At 46.5% G+C, this 17,559-nt stretch overlaps 1 protein-coding gene across 2 annotated transcripts in view; it reads left to right on the top strand.

The window, feature by feature from the left end:
• TTLL4 (tubulin tyrosine ligase like 4) overlaps positions 1–16,898 on the top strand; it is a 39,459-nt gene extending 22,561 nt beyond the window's left edge. The window contains exons 3-19 of one of the 2 annotated variants that reach the window (XM_055397599.2): positions 653–762; positions 1,065–1,128; positions 4,849–4,970; positions 5,400–5,510; positions 5,873–5,949; positions 6,641–6,832; positions 6,931–7,013; positions 7,247–7,375; positions 8,732–8,854; positions 9,150–9,248; positions 9,574–9,708; positions 10,144–10,281; positions 11,280–11,382; positions 12,127–12,337; positions 12,731–12,801; positions 13,198–13,283; positions 13,597–16,898. In XM_055397599.2, the coding sequence (XP_055253574.2) occupies positions 653–762; positions 1,065–1,128; positions 4,849–4,970; positions 5,400–5,510; positions 5,873–5,949; positions 6,641–6,832; positions 6,931–7,013; positions 7,247–7,375; positions 8,732–8,854; positions 9,150–9,248; positions 9,574–9,708; positions 10,144–10,281; positions 11,280–11,382; positions 12,127–12,337; positions 12,731–12,801; positions 13,198–13,283; positions 13,597–13,855 (2,113 nt within the window). In that variant the 3' untranslated portion in view covers positions 13,856–16,898. Of the gene's footprint in view, positions 1–652; positions 763–1,064; positions 1,129–4,848; positions 4,971–5,399; positions 5,511–5,872; positions 5,950–6,640; positions 6,833–6,930; positions 7,014–7,246; positions 7,376–8,731; positions 8,855–9,149; positions 9,249–9,573; positions 9,709–10,143; positions 10,282–11,279; positions 11,383–12,126; positions 12,338–12,637; positions 12,802–13,197; positions 13,284–13,596 lie in introns of both variants that reach the window. The other variant, XM_055397598.2, reaches the window with a different exon arrangement.
• The last annotated feature ends 661 nt before the right edge of the window (positions 16,899–17,559 follow it).

The raw sequence follows: 17,559 nt of genomic DNA, 5'->3' as shown, positions 1-17,559 counted from the left end.
CTATGGCTGCTTTCATGTTTTAATGATAGAGTTGCATAGTTGCAACAGACTGAACGACCCACAAAACTGAAAATATTTACTGTCTGGTCCTTTAGAGGAAGAAATTGCTAAGTCCTGCTTTAGGTTATAACCAGGGAAAAATAAGAATTTCAAACATCATGTGTTGGGGACTCTGATTTCTCTACTTAATTCCAAACCAAATCATGTTCTCAGTCATTCCTGGTATGACAGCTAGCTGTTTCAGAGTTAGGACACACACTTAATTGGCCTCTTGTGCCTTGTTATTTCTCTGGAACCATGGTCCACCAAGGCCCTTTCTGAATTCCTAGAGAGAGGTCCAGGGACCTTTGATGTCTGTTCCCACACATTGACTGATGGTGTTTTATATTCAGAACTTTGTATTTATATGCTGTGAGGAACTTCAAGGAAGATGGAAGGCAGAGTACCTCTCTGCGGAGTCGGAGATGTGGGGTGGAACTGTGGCCAGGCCGAAGCTCTGAGAGCAAGAGGAGTGGGTTGTAAGGCCCAGGCAAGGGCCAGCAGACTGGTGACTAGGGAAGAGATGAACACTGGGAAATGATGAAGCAAGGAGAATCCAGCGTGGCCTCTCTTATGGAGCTGGCGGGGCTGGGGGCATGATTCTTTCTTACAGTTCAGCTACCGACCTCCAGCTAGACCCGGTTGAAACTGAAGATCTGGAAGAAGAGCTCCTCGATGGTTTGGAAGACTGCTGCAGCCAGGATGGGAACGAAGAGGAGGAGGGTGCGTAGAGGACTCTCTCGCCTCCGACTGGGAATTGGCCACCACCGCTCGGGAAGGGGGGCTTTTGCCTTGGGGGCCTGAGGGCAGGAGTGGCTTTGGGGGGCCTTGTTCTCTAGTTCCCTGTCCCCCGAGTCTTGCCTTCTCCCTGCGACTGTTGAGCTCAGGGCAGGCGGTGCAAGGCAGCAATAGGTGCTTGTGGCTCTTCGAGAAGGCTGAGCCAGGATGTCCGAGGAAGGGCCACCTGGGCTTGGTGACTGAGTGGCAGCCTCTCCCACCTGGGCCTTCTCTGTTCTTCCCTCTAGGAGACTCAGAGTGCTCCTCATGCAGTGCTGTCTCTCCCAGCGAGTCGGTAGCAGTGATCTCTCGGTGAGTCCTAACTGTGTAGGTTGTTGGCAGACGCTCATTTACCATCTCTTGAGGATTATAAAGGGATGAATCACCCAAGTTATTAATTAATGGCCCTGTTAACCCTAACTCACTTTGGCCAAATTTTTAGTTAGGACTTTAGTTTTCAAACAGGAATCAGTGGGAGGGAACAGAAGTGTATTTTATCAGCTGAGCTTAAAATCAGTACCATGTTTCTTGTACTGTGATTTAGTCTTTAGGCTCCAAGAAATTGTTCAAGTAAAAAGCAAATAATCTCAAGAAGTAGTTAGAAAATTAATAACTAATTTCACTAGGAGACAGTGTTTGAGTTGCTACCTTGGATTTTAAATGTGTCCCAAAGTCAGAAACAGTTCTGAGATAGATAATATCACTAATTGGAGCTTTTTTTCAGTGCTCTTTTGCTCCCTTTGGAAGTTGGTTTTATAAGACTAAAGTTGACCTTAGTAGTAAATTGAATTTAAAATTTTCTGGCTATAATCTAGAGTATTTTATTGACTGCCCTTCATGGATTCTACCTAGGAAACCAAGAAGTCCATCTCTTAATGTAGACCCTTCTTTTGTAGAACAGATAATTGTAGAATGGTGCATAACTGAGATGTGGAGTCAGGGGGAGGAAGGAACACAGGGCTGAGAGGAAATTACTGTAAACGAGGACTTGTCTTTATGCTAAAGAGTTTTAGAACTTGCTTACAGATCATATAGACCACCTCTCTGGGTAGAAAGTTAACATTCTTCAGTATAATCTTCCTTGTTCCCTTAATCACTTTCAACCTTGTCTCAATATGAGGCTCTTATCTTCATTAATTATTTTTAGATATTAAAAAGAACCCTCACGAAGTACCAACCATTAAAGTTTTTTTCTTTTAAAAAATAACTTCTACTGAAAGTGTAAAAAAAAAAAAAGTTCCTATTCTAATTTTAATTCTAATCTGGTCATACATGTCAAGGCTTGCCTAGCATGTGGAGTAGCCAAACTCTGGTTGCTTTCCTTTGTGTCAGCTCTGCCTTAGATGAAGCTAAGAGGAAGAGTTAGTCTCATCTAAGATTAGTATGGATGAGGCAGGCTGCACCTCTGAATGTGATGGTGTCTGCAGCTGTACCAGTTTTAGAGTTCCAAACCAGCGAGGTGGAGAGAGTTGTTTAGAAAATGGAGAGACAGAATAGGGACTTTCTGTGAAGATTGGTAGAAATCCTGTCATAGGTATCCTGAATCTGGTGCATAAATTCTGTTACTTTAAGCCTAACCCATTGCTCTTTCAGATAAGCAAATCTACTCCTGGCCGTATATATTCGATGTTGACCAAGGACTTCCACTCGCTCAAAGAGAAACACATTTAACGTTTAATTGACTTGGAGCCTCTTTTCCACACTTAAGGGTGATCTAGGTTTGTCTTCAGGCCTAGTTCAAGACAGCTGCACAGCCCTTTGTTTAACCCTTCTGATTTTTAAGATAAAATTCACAAAAGGTGTTTGTTAATTCTATGTTCATTAATTAATTTCTACCAAATGTACAGTCTATATGAGGCTTAAAACATGAGGTCAAGCAAATGGAGGTTGAAGAATTCTAAACCACTTTACATTTTGACTAAAATCAGGCATCTTTTTGGATTGCTGAAATCTTATTTTTTCCCAATTATGAAAGATTTATTTATTTAGTATAGAAAATTTTGCAGTCACAGAAAAATCATTGAAAATACTACCAGTTTCCTCTGTCCAGCAATAGTATATTACATTTCCATTCTTTTTCTAAGAATCATGTGAATTTAGAGATGGCATTGGTCAAGTTCAGCCTCTGTTTTTTCAGATATGAAAATTGAGGAACAGGGAAATTAATTAACTGTTTGCAAGGTCAAGGTTTTTAGCACTGCTAGACCAAAAGTCATGCCTTTTGAGGTTAAGTTCAGTACTCTTGAGAGGCAGCTAACAAAGATTTTCTTTTCTTTTTTTTAAATTAAACTTTTGATTTTGAGACATTTATAGATTTTCATTCAGTTTTAAGAAATAATACAGAGATTCCCTGAATTCTTTACCAAGTTTCCCCCATGGTAACATCTTACACAACTATAGTACGATATAATGTAACCAAAACATTAATGTTAGTGAAGATGTGAACATTTCTGTCACTGCAAGAATGACTCCTGTTGCCCTGAGACCCGCGCCTACTTCCCTCCTACTCTCATCCCCTTCTTAACCCTTCATAACCAATAGTTTTGTTGTTCCAGGAATGTTATACAAATGGAATGATAGCCATATGTAGCCTTTTGCGATTGGCCTTTTTCACTCAGCATATTCTCTACAGATTCAACCAAGTTGTTTCACGTATCCATAGTTCATTCCTTTATATTGCTGAGTAGTGGCCCATGATATGCATGGACCACAGTTTTTTAACCAGCCACCTTCTGAAGGATATTTTTTTTTCCAGTTTTTGACTATACAGATAAAGCTGCTCATTGTGTACATATTTTTGAATGAACCTTAAGTCTTCATGTCTCTCAGATAAATGCTGGGTTCTATGGTAATTGCATGTTTAATTTTTTAAGAAACTGCCAAAGCTATTTTCCAGGCTATACCATTTTACATTCCTGTCTTGTCTGTGTTTTTAAATGTGAACTCATTGTTTTTGATTTTCAACAATCTTAAATTCTAATATTCAGTAAATGGAAAGTCTTTAAAAATTTTTGGAAATGAGGAATAGAGTTGAATTAATTGGATATATTTAATTAATTGAAATTAATATTTAACTCAGCTCAATAAAATTCATTAAAAATTTCTCAGGTTTGAAACACTGAGGTGTTTTATATACAGTGCCTATTTCTGTTGTGCTAAAAAATAACAGAGTATCTCTTTATAAACTGAAGATTAATCTTAAATAATAAACATTTGTGGATCACACCAGCCTGATGTAGAGGGTCATAATTACCCTTTCCATTTTCAGTGTCATCTGAAGAAATTGTCGGGTCTGTCCGCTTATACCCAGTAGATAGTCTAGGTCTTCCTGTTTTGAGACTCCTGGAGCTAGCCTTGATCAGGACGTCATTGGAATAACAGTGACCCCATGGCCCACTGCTCCAGATTTCCAGACCTGTCTTACTACCACACTATTACGTAAAAATCTGATGTCACGAATGTCTGATGTCTCTGTTTTCAAAACAGAGAAGAGCATTAATCATCCATGTATCTTCAGATAAATATAAAATGAGTTAGAAGTAGCACTGATGCTTTTCTTTCTGTTGCTTTTTCCCTTTTTCTTTTTAAAAACCTCTTTCCCTCTTCTTAGTTCTTTCTGTCTTTTCTGCTTTTCCTCCTCTTTATTTATCCATATCATTCTTTTTCTCTTCTCATCTAGTTCTCTTTGTCTTAGCGTAGCATATTCCTCTACTGACATCCAGTTAAACTCCTTACTTGCTCTCAGAGCTACTCTTTTCAGGGACTTCCCCAGCCTATAGCTTGTCACAGGAAATTTTAGTTGTATCATAGAATGAAGTATTGGAAAACTTTGTCTTTAAGTGACATTTATGGTGTGATTGTGTATAGGTTAACCTTAGCATGGATTAATATTTGCAAAGCAATTATTGAGCACTTGTCTCTGTAGAATCGCAGTGTAAAAGATAGCACCCTGAAAGAAATGATGTGTAATAGTAACAGCACTCAAGGTTGTGGCTTTGCCTTTCTCTACCGCATGGCTGTTTTTCATCTTAGGAACTGCATGGAGTTTCTGACCAAACCCCTTTCCAATGAGAAAGTTGTTCGACCAGCCCTCATCTACAGTCTCTTTCCCAACGTGCCCCCCACCATCTATTTTGGCACTCCAGACGAGAGAGGTAAACCTGGCCGTGTGTCTACCTGGAATGGCCCCCAGGAGAAGGATGCTAGTGAAGCTGGCGGTAGGGTAGAAGGGGCTTTCCAGAATGGCTGTGTTGGTGTTTGGTTACCCACCTGGTCCACCAGTCTGATGAGGGGATCTTTATCTTGTCCATCCTTTAGCTGACCCTCTCGGCCCCGTAATCTTACGCTTCACTCTTGACCTCTAACCTTGTCTCTCCCCTTTTCATCCTCCTCCCCTCTCTGTGTTCCTCATTCCTGTGCAGTCCCCTTTCTTCCCCAAAGTGCGCTCCTTTGAAACTCTGACCTGGAATAATACTTACTGACTTGCTACAGGGAATGTTGAGCAACAGTGCCACCTCTTAGCTCTACTCACCATGATTCTCCTGCTCTTCTCCACACCCCTCCCCCATCCCTGTTTTCCCCAGTGGAGAAACTTCCCTGGGAGCAGAGGAAGCTGCTCCGGTGGAAGATGAGCACAGTGACCCCCAACATTGTCAAGCAGACCATCGGACGTTCCCACTTCAAGATCAGCAAGAGTGAGTCACTTGCCTTACTTCAAGCCTGTCCTCTGCCCCAGCAGATGGGCTCTGGACAGGAGGGAACCCCTCGATTAGCTCCCGCTATGTGAGGATCCTGTCCTGAAGTTTCTAACTTCATAAGAGGACATAGGTCTGAAATCCCTCTGCCTGGAGCCTGTTCCTCAAAATTGGAAGACAAAGGGCCATTGTTCTATTCCTGACCCCAGGGCCTCATGTAGGACAGCTCCATGGCAACTCTTAGAAAACAGGGGCTGAGAGCTCTGCCCAGGCTCTGGTGGTAGTTCTGGGGCCTCTGAGCCACTCTCTGTCCCAGGGACCGAGCTGCTAGCAAGACTGACTTCCTGATGTGCCTTCTACAGGGAATGATGACTGGCTGGGCTGCTGGGGTCACCACATGAAGTCTCCTAGTTTCCGATCCATTCAGGAGCATCAGAAGGTAGGGGCCTTTTCTGAGCTGCTCTTCCCCTGGACTTGGGCAGGAGAAGGTTGGTAGTAGAAGTAGGGAAGAGGAGGATGACCATAGAGAAGTCAGGAGGGCTCAGAGGGTGGAGAAAGTATGGGAGGTGGGTGCTGTGTGAGCCCCCAGTGGATCATGCACACCTAGTAGGTCAGCTACAGTGTTTTGGACAGATAAAGCATCTAAGACACTTTTCCTCTGGTGTATCTCGAGACGCAGTGTCTGTTTTCAGTTTACCATGTTTTTCCACTAACCACTGCACATTGCCTCTGTTCCTCCAAGCTGAATATGTGTAAAGAGGTCTCATTTGGAATGTATAGTCCCTTTTCCTCAGGAAAGCCAGGTGCTTTTCTGTCTCGTCCTAGAGGCATGGAAAAAGACTTAGGTTTTTCTTTACTTTTTATGGTGAATGTTATGTATGTCTTAGTTACTCTTTTACATCGTGAACTATTGACTCCTAAAGGGCACTGCATTGTGTTGTGTTGTGTTTGTGTTTGAATTATTTTTTTTGGTGGATGCTCAGCACGGGATACTTAGGGACCTTTAGACAGTGACAATCAGATGGAACAGGAGCTTAGAATGTTGGAATGGTGTAGTGAGTCTTGCTGTCTTCCTCGTCGTCTCACATGGCCCTGTCTCTCCCTGCTCCCACCCTCTGTCCCCTCTGCAGCTAAACCACTTCCCAGGTTCATTCCAGATTGGGCGCAAGGACCGACTGTGGCGGAACCTGTCCCGCATGCAGAGCCGCTTTGGCAAGAAGGAGTTCAGTTTCTTCCCCCAGTCCTTCATCCTGCCCCAGGACGCCAAGCTCCTGCGCAAAGCCTGGGAGAGCAGCAGCCGCCAGAAGTGGATTGTTAAACCAGTGAGTGGTCCTGGTGGGCAGCAGGCAGGGCCCGAGAGTGGGAGCGCCAGAGTATCGGGCCAGGTAGACAACTCCTCTCCTCTCCACTCGACCTCTAGCCAGCGTCCGCTCGAGGCATCGGCATCCAGGTCATTCACAAGTGGAGTCAGCTCCCCAAGCGGAGGCCCCTTCTGGTACAGAGGTGAGCCCGTCTCCAGCTGATACCCTGCTCCCTACTTCCCCCCGCCTCAGCCTCAGCGGGCCCCTTTTCACCACATTCTTTTGTCCTTTGCCCACCCAGCCAACGACCTTCCTCAGCCAACTGTTTAAAGGGCTTTATCCTGGGAACCATTAGCTGGCTTTTGCCGTGACTCAGTTACCTACCAAACCCTGTCTCATCTGTCCTGTCGCTGAAGCTGGCCTTTCTCTGTGTAGGTATCTGCACAAACCCTACCTCATCAGTGGCAGCAAGTTCGATCTGCGGATCTATGTTTACGTCACTTCCTACGATCCTCTACGGATTTACCTCTTTTCAGATGGACTCGTCCGCTTTGCCAGTTGCAAGTATGTGGTGGTGGTGGGGGCGCGCCCTGACAGCCTTGGGGATTTGCTTTCCCTCCAGGAAGGGCAGCTGGAGGACACCGAACAGGAAAATAACCAATGTTTTGGTAGTTTTTGTTAGCAAAGGAGAAGGTGGCGTGCCTTTGGGAAAACCTTGTCTTCCTTTTCTTCCGTGTGACAGCTTTACTTGTACATCAAACACTTCTGACACCACCTGTAACCAGATGGTGGGGTTTTTTCTCCCCACACAAAGCATTTCTGTACAACACCAACTGGCTGTCCTACAGTTGAACTCAATTCTGACATGTTTATCTGGGGACATCATCAGATCCCATGGGTCAAGGGCTGAGTCTCACCAGGCTGCCCCTCCCTCCACCATCTGTGATGCCAGTCACAAGTGCGGATGGCTGCCTGTGTGTCTCACCAAGGGGCTGTAAATCAGAGGTTCCCATGACCCCCTCCTCCAGGCTGGGGGTATCAGTTTGGTTAATTTTTTAGAGCAGCTCACAGAACTCAAGAAAACACTGCTTATATTTATTGATTTATGAAAAATGGATGTGATAAAGGATATGGAACAGGGGGATGGAAGAGATGCACAGGGCAAGGTGTGTGAGAAGAGGCACCAAGCTTCCATGCCCTCTCTGGGTGGGCCGCTCTCCCAGCATCTCCACAGGTTCACCTACCTGGAAACTGTCATATTTGGGGAATTTTTACAGAGGCTTCAGCACTTAGCCTTGATTGATCATTAGCTCCATTTTCAGCCCTTCTCTCTTTTTTAAGATAATGGGAGTTGGGTCGGGGGAGCTGAAAATTCCAAGCATCTAATCATATCTTGGCCTTTCCAGTAACTGGCTCTCATCCAGGAGCCATCAGGAGCTCACCCAGTGTTGCCTCGTTAGAACAAAATATGCTCCTATTACCCAGGAAATTATAAGGGTTTCAGCAGCTCTGTGTCAGGAACTGGGGTCAAAATGCCAAATCTGAGAACAAAGATGCTCCTTATACTTGTACCACTTAGGAATCTACAAAGCTTTCAGGAGCTCTGTGTCCGGGAGTGGGGGCAGGGTCCAATATATACATGTTTATTATTATAAATCACAGTATTACATGCAGAATGGGAAATAAGGGGGTTCTCTGCTTCACTAAACAGGGAGGATCTGTCTCAGCACTGAGGTAGGATAAAATAGGAGATGAGTTTAGCTGTAGTGTTCTAGAAACCTTACCAGCAGACATGCTTCTTTGACTCTTTTGCATCCGCAGAGATCTGTCCACTTACCTGCTCAGGATCTGGAAGAATGTTTGGACCATTATCCATCTGCTGTATCTCCATCTCCCCTCTGCCTTTCCTCTCACTTGCAGGTATTCCCCTTCCATGAAGAGCCTTGGCAACAAATTCATGCATCTGACCAACTACAGTGTCAATAAAAAGAATGCCGAGTACCAGGCCAATGAAGATGAAACAGCCTGCCAGGGCCACAAATGGTACCCAGACAGCGTCCCCATCAAGTGGAGGCCTGGAGGAATACAGGGTTCTGGGTTTTGGGGAGGTTTCAGGGGAGTGGTGAATGGAGGAGTCATATAAGACCCAGAGATTATATAAATACTTGGCAATTCAGAATTGGTTTGTTTGTATCCAAACTCCTCTCTGTCCTAATTCAAAACATCAAAAGAAGACATATGAAGAAGATAACTTTGGGCCTCTTATTCCTTTTTCTTCCTCTTCGCTGATCATTCATAGATTCTAACCCTAAATACTCCCTTCTCCCCTGCCTCACAGGGCACTGAAGGCTTTATGGAGCTACCTAAGCCAGAAGGGAGTCAACAGTGATGCCATCTGGGAGAAGATAAAGGATGTCGTTGTCAAAACCATCATCTCGTGAGTCACACTGCCACCCTGGGTGTGGGGCCTGCCACCAAATCCTATTTTTCTCGTGGGCCTCCACTCTGTTCTTCTCTAGATTCTAGACCATGCTGTGTTTCCGTTTCTGAGGACAGGGTTTAGGAAGGAATAGAGAAGACTTAAATCCTGCTCTACTGAACTGCTTCCCCAGAAACTGACTCCAGGTCACAGGCATCTCTAGAACTTCTTTTCTTGGGTGGCTTCCTTTTTCCCATCTCTGAGCCACTCCCTGGGCCTAGGCAGCTCTAGGCAGGGTCTTTGGGAGGAGCCGAACTGAATACTTTATCCTCCCTGGGACCAGGTCAGAACCCTATGTGACCAGCCTGCTGAAGATGTACGTGCGGCGGCCTTACAGCTGCCACGAGCTCTTTGGTTTCGATGTCATGCTGGATGAGAAACTCAAGCCCTGGGTTCTGGAAGTGAACATCTCCCCCAGGTAGGTGTTCTCAGGGCACACAATAGTAGCCTTTCCCTGTCCTCCCAATCTTATTTCTGCTCCAGTTCTGCTGACTTTGGGAAGACCTTTCCTTCCCTAAATCTCTTCATAATTAGTTTACCGTTTACTGTTTGTTTGTTCTTGCCATCATCTCAAGGTTTTCTGATATTGGAGACAGGCTGTTAAAAGTTGCTCTTTTAAACTTGATACCTACTGCATGCTTTTCCTGTAGCAAACCAAAGTCACAGTCAGGAACCACCCTGAGTGAGGTTATTCACTATCTGTGGGGCAGGAAGACCCCCACGATGGTCATGAGTTTGGATGTAAATGCCGCTGGTGTTGACTTGGACATGTCCGTTTTAGTGTCTGGAAACAGTTGGACTGGAAACAGTTTTAATGTCTGCTTGTAGCACTCTTTGCATGCTTTCCCCAAAGCCTCCACTCCAACTCTCCGCTGGACATCAGCATCAAAGGCCAGATGATCCGTGACCTTCTGAACCTGGCAGGCTTTGTTCTGCCTAATGCAGATGATATCGCTTCCAGCTCCAGCAGCTCCAGCAGCTCCACCACCAGGTCAGCGTCCTTGCTTGTCTGACTCTGGGAAGGGATGGTGTCTGGGTGTTCCCTCCTACTTGGTCTCCCTTGCTGCTCCATCTCCCACTGCAATATAGCCACACACCACTGCCATGTCAGTGTTCCTACAGGCATGTTTGGTTAATTGCTCCCCTGCCAAGGAATCCCTACAGGGCCTAGGAACCAGCTTCAAGGTTGAATTCCTCAAGCAAACAGTCAAGGCCCTAGCCAGTTTGTCCCAGGCACCCCACCCTTTACTCTGCTTCCCAGCTCATGTGCTCTGACAAACTGGATCACTCATGGAACCTCAGGGCTGGAAGGATCCTTAACGATTAGTTAGTCCAGTCTCCTCTCTGAATCGTGTGCTGCCTCTCATTGTTCCCGTATGGTGTCTCTTCCTCTGCTCGTGGGAGGAATTTCGTGGGAATTTCCTCCTGAAATTCCACACAGCAAGACCTCCCTGTTTTGACCTTACCCATCCATCCAAGCCTAGCTGAAGGCAGCCTCTTCATAAAACCAGCTCAATGTGTGCACTCTCCTCCATACCCTCAAAGCACTCAGAACCACACTTGAGGAAAGGGAGCTAATATTTAGTTGGTATTTCCTCTGTATACAGAAAAGATACCCAGGGAGCTTGTCCAGGATCACACAGCCAGTAGGGCCGACCTGGGTATTTAGTAAGTGTTCACTCAGTAAAACTACACTGAAATATACAGTGATTATTCCATGGTCTTTTTTTTTTTTTTTTCCATTTAAATATAACTTAAAGAGGATGCTTTGTACCTTTTTAGTTCTTTCATGGTGCTTGATCTTTGACTCTTGGGGTATTTGAGTGTAGTGCATTGCAGTCTGATCTACTCCAATAACAAACTTCTGTCCATCCTCCTTTGTCTTCTCCTGAGGAGGGTGTCTTTCTGGGCTGAACCTTCTCTCTACATGTCCTCAGGATGTGAAGCTGCTGATCTTACCCCTTGCCCCCTTCCCACCCCTTGCCTTAGCCTGCCCAGCTCTCCCAGGGACAGATGTCGAATGGCCCCAGAGTACTTCACTGCACAGAAGATGAAGAAAGCCTATTACCTGACCCAGAAGATTCCTGATCAGGTAGGAGCCTGCCTTTACCCCAGTGCCAGCAAAAAGCTTCTCTGGTCAAACCTGTGGGGCCCCGAGGCAGACAGCTCTTCATCCCTCTCGGAGGATTTCCTACATCCCCACGTGCGGGAATTTGCTGGCATTTCTGTCACTAGAGAGGACTCCCCTGGTGGCTCAGACGGTAAAGCGTCTGCCTACAATGCTGGAGACCCAGGTTTGATCCCTGGGTCAGGAAGATCCCCTGGAGAAGGAAATGGCAATTAGGGGAGAGAGCTAATGGCCTTTAGTGTGTGTTCAGCAACCACTGTTCTTAGCAAAATACTGTACCAGTCCACCCTTCTTGTAGAGCTGTTGACCCTTTGGGTTTCTTTCCCAGAGGGGCACTGAGCTCCTGGAAGGCTTAACTTTCTCAGAGCAGATAAGGGAGTCAGACGGAAGGATGGCAGACTTAAAGCTGTGGCCAGATCTGAGTTGCTGGATTCTGATCTTGACTTCATCCAACAAATCATTTAATGTCTGTGCCCCCTGGCTCTCCTCACCCCTGCCAAGAATCTCTTCATCCTCTGAATAAGCTCAGTAGATTTGGGAATAGATGAGGTCCAAAGCTAACCATCCCAGCCTGCCCTAGTAGTCCTTGGAAAGTCCTGGAGCCTTAGGACCCTGAAGCCATGCTCCCCACCCTCAGTTTCTTCATTCTCTGCCTCTGGCTTACGTGCTTTACCACCCCCTTTCCCCACCCCGGTCCTTGGGCTGTAGGACTTCTACGCATCTGTGCTGGATGTCCTGACACCAGATGATGTTCGGGTTCTAGTCGAGATGGAGGATGAGTTTTCCCGCCGTGGTCAATTCGAACGCATTTTTCCATCTCGAATCTCTTCTCGCTATCTCCGCTTTTTTGAGCAGCCACGATATTTCAACATTCTCACCACCCAGTGGGAACAGAAGTACCATGGCAACAAGCTCAAAGGTGATGTGTCTTCCCTGCCCCCAGGAGGCCATGTTTAATGAGAGATTAAATCCCAGTAGACCAAGAAACAGGCCTCTGTGGCAAGAATAGGCCAGTTGACTCCACCTTTTTTTTTTTTTTAAGATGACTCTCTTATTAATTATTTTGGCTACACGGGATCTTCACTGCTGTGGATGGAGTTTCTCTAGTTTTGCCACAAGCAGGCTCTAGGGCCTCAGCTCAGTAGTTGTGATGCATGGGCTTAGTTGTCCCACAGTATGTGGGATCTTCCTAAACTGGGGTTCAAACCTGTGTCCCCAGCATCAGCAGGCAGATTCTTAGTCACTGGACCACAAGGGAAGTCTGATTCCAATTCCATCCTCTCGAGTCCCACCCTCGTTAATCTCATCCTAGGAGTAGATCTGCTTCGGAGTTGGTGCTACAAAGGGTTCCACACAGGAGCCATCTCTGATTCTGCTCCAGTGGTGAGTGATGCTGCCAGGATACAGGGGATGGCCCTGCTTCAGCCCCTCCCTCTCCCACCCTAAGAGTGCAGCCTGGGTTGGGTGCAGGTCCAGACCCTCTCACTTCTTCCTAGGGTTCCGCAGGCCTCTGTGTCTCAGGACCCTTCCTTTTCAAGGGATACCTGCCTTTGGGATTCCCTGGATGCCTTTCTTTCAAGGATCAAAAGTGCTTTATAGCCTCACCTTCTTGTCTGAATCAGGAGGGGGCCAAGACTTACTCTCCCCAACATGGGCCCATTCTGGCAGGGTCGCCCTTTAGTCACTCCGAGGTAGAGCTGGGAAAGAGGCCTAAGACCCAGACACTCTCGCCTGATCTTGACCTAGCCCTTTTGGCCTCATTGCTTCCTTTGCTTCCAGTGGACTCTCCCAGCCTCAGTTCTGACTGTCCCAAAGGCTGATGCGACACTCAATGATTTCTCCAAGCCAGAGACTGTCAAGCTGAGGTGAGTGCTGCCTGGATAAGGGAAGGGTGTTGGGGGTGAATTCAGGGAGTTTCCTTCCTTCCTCTCTTCCCAGATTCTGATGAGATCAGTATTCTCCAGTTGAGGGTTGGTGGGACTATCAGAATACTCTGTCACAGCCTCCTCTTCCAGGCAGCTCTTGGTATGCCCAGTAAAGCTGAGACTCATCCCCAGAAGCAGCTACACTGCAATGAATACTGTGAATGCCTGCTCTAGACTCCAAAGGGAGTAGACTGTGGGTTAAAGTCTCAGTTACACAGAGTCTCAGCCATTTCTTTCCTCCTGTTCCCTTCAGAAAACATGGCTCCACCGAGCGAAATATACCGCTGTCTGAAGATGGGACCATGCCTAAGCTGAAGAAGACCCAAGCTGGCCTTTCCCCTCCTCCCAGGAAACTTAGTTCCTCAGAGGATAGTGAGGACACCGGCAAAGAGCCCAGCCTCTCCACCCAGTTGTTACCTGTGATCAAGTACTCTGGGCAGACTTCAAGACTGTCTGCTTCCACCAGCTCCCAGTCAGCTGGTGGCTCCCTCCTGGCTGCTGTGAGCCTGTGACAGGCCTCTCTCCACTTGCCTGCCCAGGCATACCAGCGTCAGCTACCTCACAGGAACCGGCTGGCCGGCCAGCCTGAGCCCCTACCCGCTCCACTCTGCCCCTCCTCAGAGTATTTTTTGAAGTGGTTGAATTGTAAAGATGGGTATTTGGCGGGCTGGAGGGGTGGTTGGGAGGGGGAGAAGGTGAGACAGGTTCTCTGGCTGGCACCTCATATCTCAGCAGAGAAGCTGATGATGGCTACTCAGCCTTATAAAGCAGGGTTTGGTTTCTACCTTCAGAGAGCCAAGTGTGGTTTATTTTGGTGCAGTGGTTTTGAGTTATAACTCAAGAGGAGAAAGCATATTGAACATATTTGGGCCTGAAGTCCCTTGCTCTCTATATAATTGAAGAGGTTCCTCTGAGGGTCCTTATTTCCTCAGGTCTCACCCTCTCCCCTTCCCAACCCCCATCCTGAGGAGTCATTTTCAGAAACCTTCAGACTTCCTCAGTACTTGGGCAAAGAGAGACCATGACATGCAGAACCAGTTTCCTATCATCCTTGTCTTGGGGGCATCACCACCTCCAGACCATTTTTCCTTTCAGATACCCACCCAGTCAGTAGCCCTTGGTCTTCCTGCTCTGACCTCACATCACTACTTTTTCAACCTTTTAGATTTCCCTCTCACGGATGTTACCTCTTCAGCTCTTAGCTTTCTGTGAGTTGAGAGCTTCTGTGAACTTTTTGAATTTCTCATAGCTGCAGTAAAGGAGCCCAGATAATCCCAAGATAAGGGTGGAGGAGCTGATGTTCCCCCTTCACTCTCTCTGGTGATCGGGGTCTGGCTCACAGGTCTCTGGGGCATGCAGACTCTGGTGGCCTGGCGGGCAGGTTTCAGAAACAGCCACCATTGTAGCATGGGCTTCCAGTCAGGCTCCTGGCTAAACTCTTACACACTGAACTGGATCTACCTCCTGCCCCAAGACTCAGCCAGCAGTGAGTGTTCAATAAACGTTCGTGTGAACTGGAGATCTCACAGGATGCGAACACCTAAACCAGAAGCTCTCCTCCTGTCTTGGCTGAAGTGCCACCCAGGGGGAAGCCAAGGTGGGAGAGTTTGGACCAGAAAGTTTGTTTTCACTTGAACTATGCGTCTCCTTAACTTGACACTTCCTGGTTGCCTCTCGACCCACTTCCCAGCCCTACAGTCCCTTCTTACTTCAGTTTATTTTTCTCCCAGCAGGGCCCAACAAGAAGCCAATTGGTCCCCTGTTTCTGATACCCAGGTTTTCCCTTTAGTAAATCAGGCAGGAAGCTCTACTCACGGTCTGACCCCAGACCGTGAACAAGGCTTTCTCTGCCTTTGTTCTTGAGCTTTGGAAAGGTAGCCTGCTCCATTCCCTGCTCTGGGAGTTCTGTGGTGAGTTGGAAGGGAACCCTGGAAAAAGCCCTGAGAGGCCTGACTGGGTTCAAGGCCATACTGCTGATAATGTGAAGGCCATGTTGACAGTTGTGAAGAAAGCTGGGTAGCAAAGTCCTGGGGCATTGCTGCTCGATGGCAAGGACTTCAAAGTCAGGGCCACAGGAGAGGTGCTTGACAGTCCTGTTCAATCTCTTCTGATAGCCTGGAAGCCAGCTTCCTCTTGTCCTCTGTGGGTGCCATGTCCTAGTGCAGATGTCAAAACAAACCTTGTGATGAGGACAAGAAGCAGCCTTCCTATGAGACCAGCCACCCGCTTAAGCTGTTTCACTGTGGCTGGTCTTCTGGTGCAAGGGCTTAGGTGTGGAGGCCTGACTGAGCTGTGCTACTCCCTGGAAACCAACTTCAACACCATGCCTTGGAGAATCCCTAGAGAGCACAACCACTTCCGTTCCCGTAACTGGAGAAGGGACCAGCCTTGCAGTATGATGAGAGGCAAGGGAGTGAGTGGTGGGAAATTAAATGAGTGGTGGGGATAGACTGTTCTCAGTAGTTTAAAGGGCTTCCCTGGTGGCTCAGACAGTAAAGAATTCACCTGCAATGTGGGAGACCTGGGTTCAATCCCTGGGTTGGGAAGATCCCCTGGAGGAAGGCATGGCAACCCACTCCAGTATTCTTGCCTAGAGAATCCCCATGGACAGAGGAGCCTGGTGGGCTATAGTCCATGGGATTGCAAGGAGTCGGACACGACCGAGCGACTAAGCACAGCAATAGTTTAAAACATGTTTGTACTTTTTAAAGTTATCATCACCTTTGAGTGTCTGATAGATGTATGTTGCTGGATGGGAGAAAAGAATGAGGTTTATGTATCATACTTCCCTTTCAGCCTTGAGAGAAAATGAAATTTTGCTTATTAAGCATTCAGCATACATACTTAGCAGTGCATACCCACAGTATAAGGTGTTTGGCTAAATAAGCAATTTGGGGGAAGTAATGAGATTGGGGGGAAAGTTTAAATTTGAGAATACTGTTGTTCAGTCGCTTAGTCATGTCCCACTCTTTACGACCCCATGAATTACAGCATACCAGATTTCCCTGCCCTTCACTATCTCCCTGAGTTTGCTCAAACTCATGTCCACTGAATCAGTGATGCCATCCAACCATCTTGTCCTCTTTTGCCCCCTTCTCTTGCCCTCAGTCTTTCCCAGCATCAAGGTCTTTTCCAGTTGGTCAGCTCTTCGCATCAGGTGGCCAAAGTATTGGAGCTTTAGCTTCAGTATCAGTTCTTCCAATGAATATTCAGGGTTGATTTCCTTTAGGACCGACTGCCTTGATCTCCTTGCTGTCCAAGGGACTCTCAAGAATCTTCTCCAGCACCACAGTTCAAAAGCATCATTTTTTTTTGGCACTCAGTCTTCTTTATGGTCCAACTCTCACATCCATACATACTAGTATGTCCATCCATACTGCTGGACAAACCATGGTTTTGACTGTATGAACCTTTGTCAGCAAAGTGATGTCTCTGCTGTCTAATTTGGTCATAGCTTTTCTTCCAAGGAGCAAGCGTCTTTTAATTTTGTGGTTGCAGTCACCATCTGCAGTGATTTTGGACCCCAAGAAAATAAAGTCTGCCACTGTTTCCATTGTTTCCCCATCTATTTGCCATGAATTGATGGGACCGGATCCCATGATCTTTGTTTTTTGAATGTTGAATGTCAGTTTTTTCCTAACTTGATAATGTACCTAGTCCTTGTTTGGAGAAAGGGGAGCAGGTGCTCTTGAGGCAAGGAATGCCAGGTACAGGGTATTTCTGAAGCGCTGGAGCAAGGATTTGAGGGCAGGGGCAGCAGTAAGGAGGGTGATCACTATTCCAATTTACTCCAGCTTGATCAGACACTAAGAAACTTAGAATGAATACTTAATGGAAAGGTGGCATGGGGCTAAGAAAAAAGTGTGGATCTTGGGAGTCTGACATCGGGTCAAATCTCAGTTCCTCTGTGCAGCCTTGGGCATGTCATCTAGCTTTTTAAAGTTTTACAATAATACAAATTTAATACCTGCATTGCAAGGCTATGGAAATTATGGGTAGGGAAAGGCAGGCTAGAGATGTAAAACCCTTTCCATGAGGGAATGAAGGCACTCTAGAGACATTTTAGAAGTGAAGAGGCCAGGACAGGTTTAGATACCTTATCATGCCTACCTCCAGTCCGGTGCACAAAGAAACCCTGTCACCATTATTCGTTCTCCTGTTTCACTCTTTGTTGGGGATTTATTTCCTTGGTTAGATATTTCACAGACAGAATACG

Source organism: Moschus berezovskii, chromosome 2, assembly GCF_049115385.1.
Source record: "Moschus berezovskii isolate FMDL1 chromosome 2, NW_MosBer_1.0, whole genome shotgun sequence".
In the NCBI taxonomy this organism is placed as follows: domain Eukaryota; kingdom Metazoa; phylum Chordata; class Mammalia; order Artiodactyla; family Moschidae; genus Moschus; species Moschus berezovskii.
Note: the sequence above shows the minus strand (reverse complement) of the source record. Positions and strands in the feature narration are given on the sequence as shown.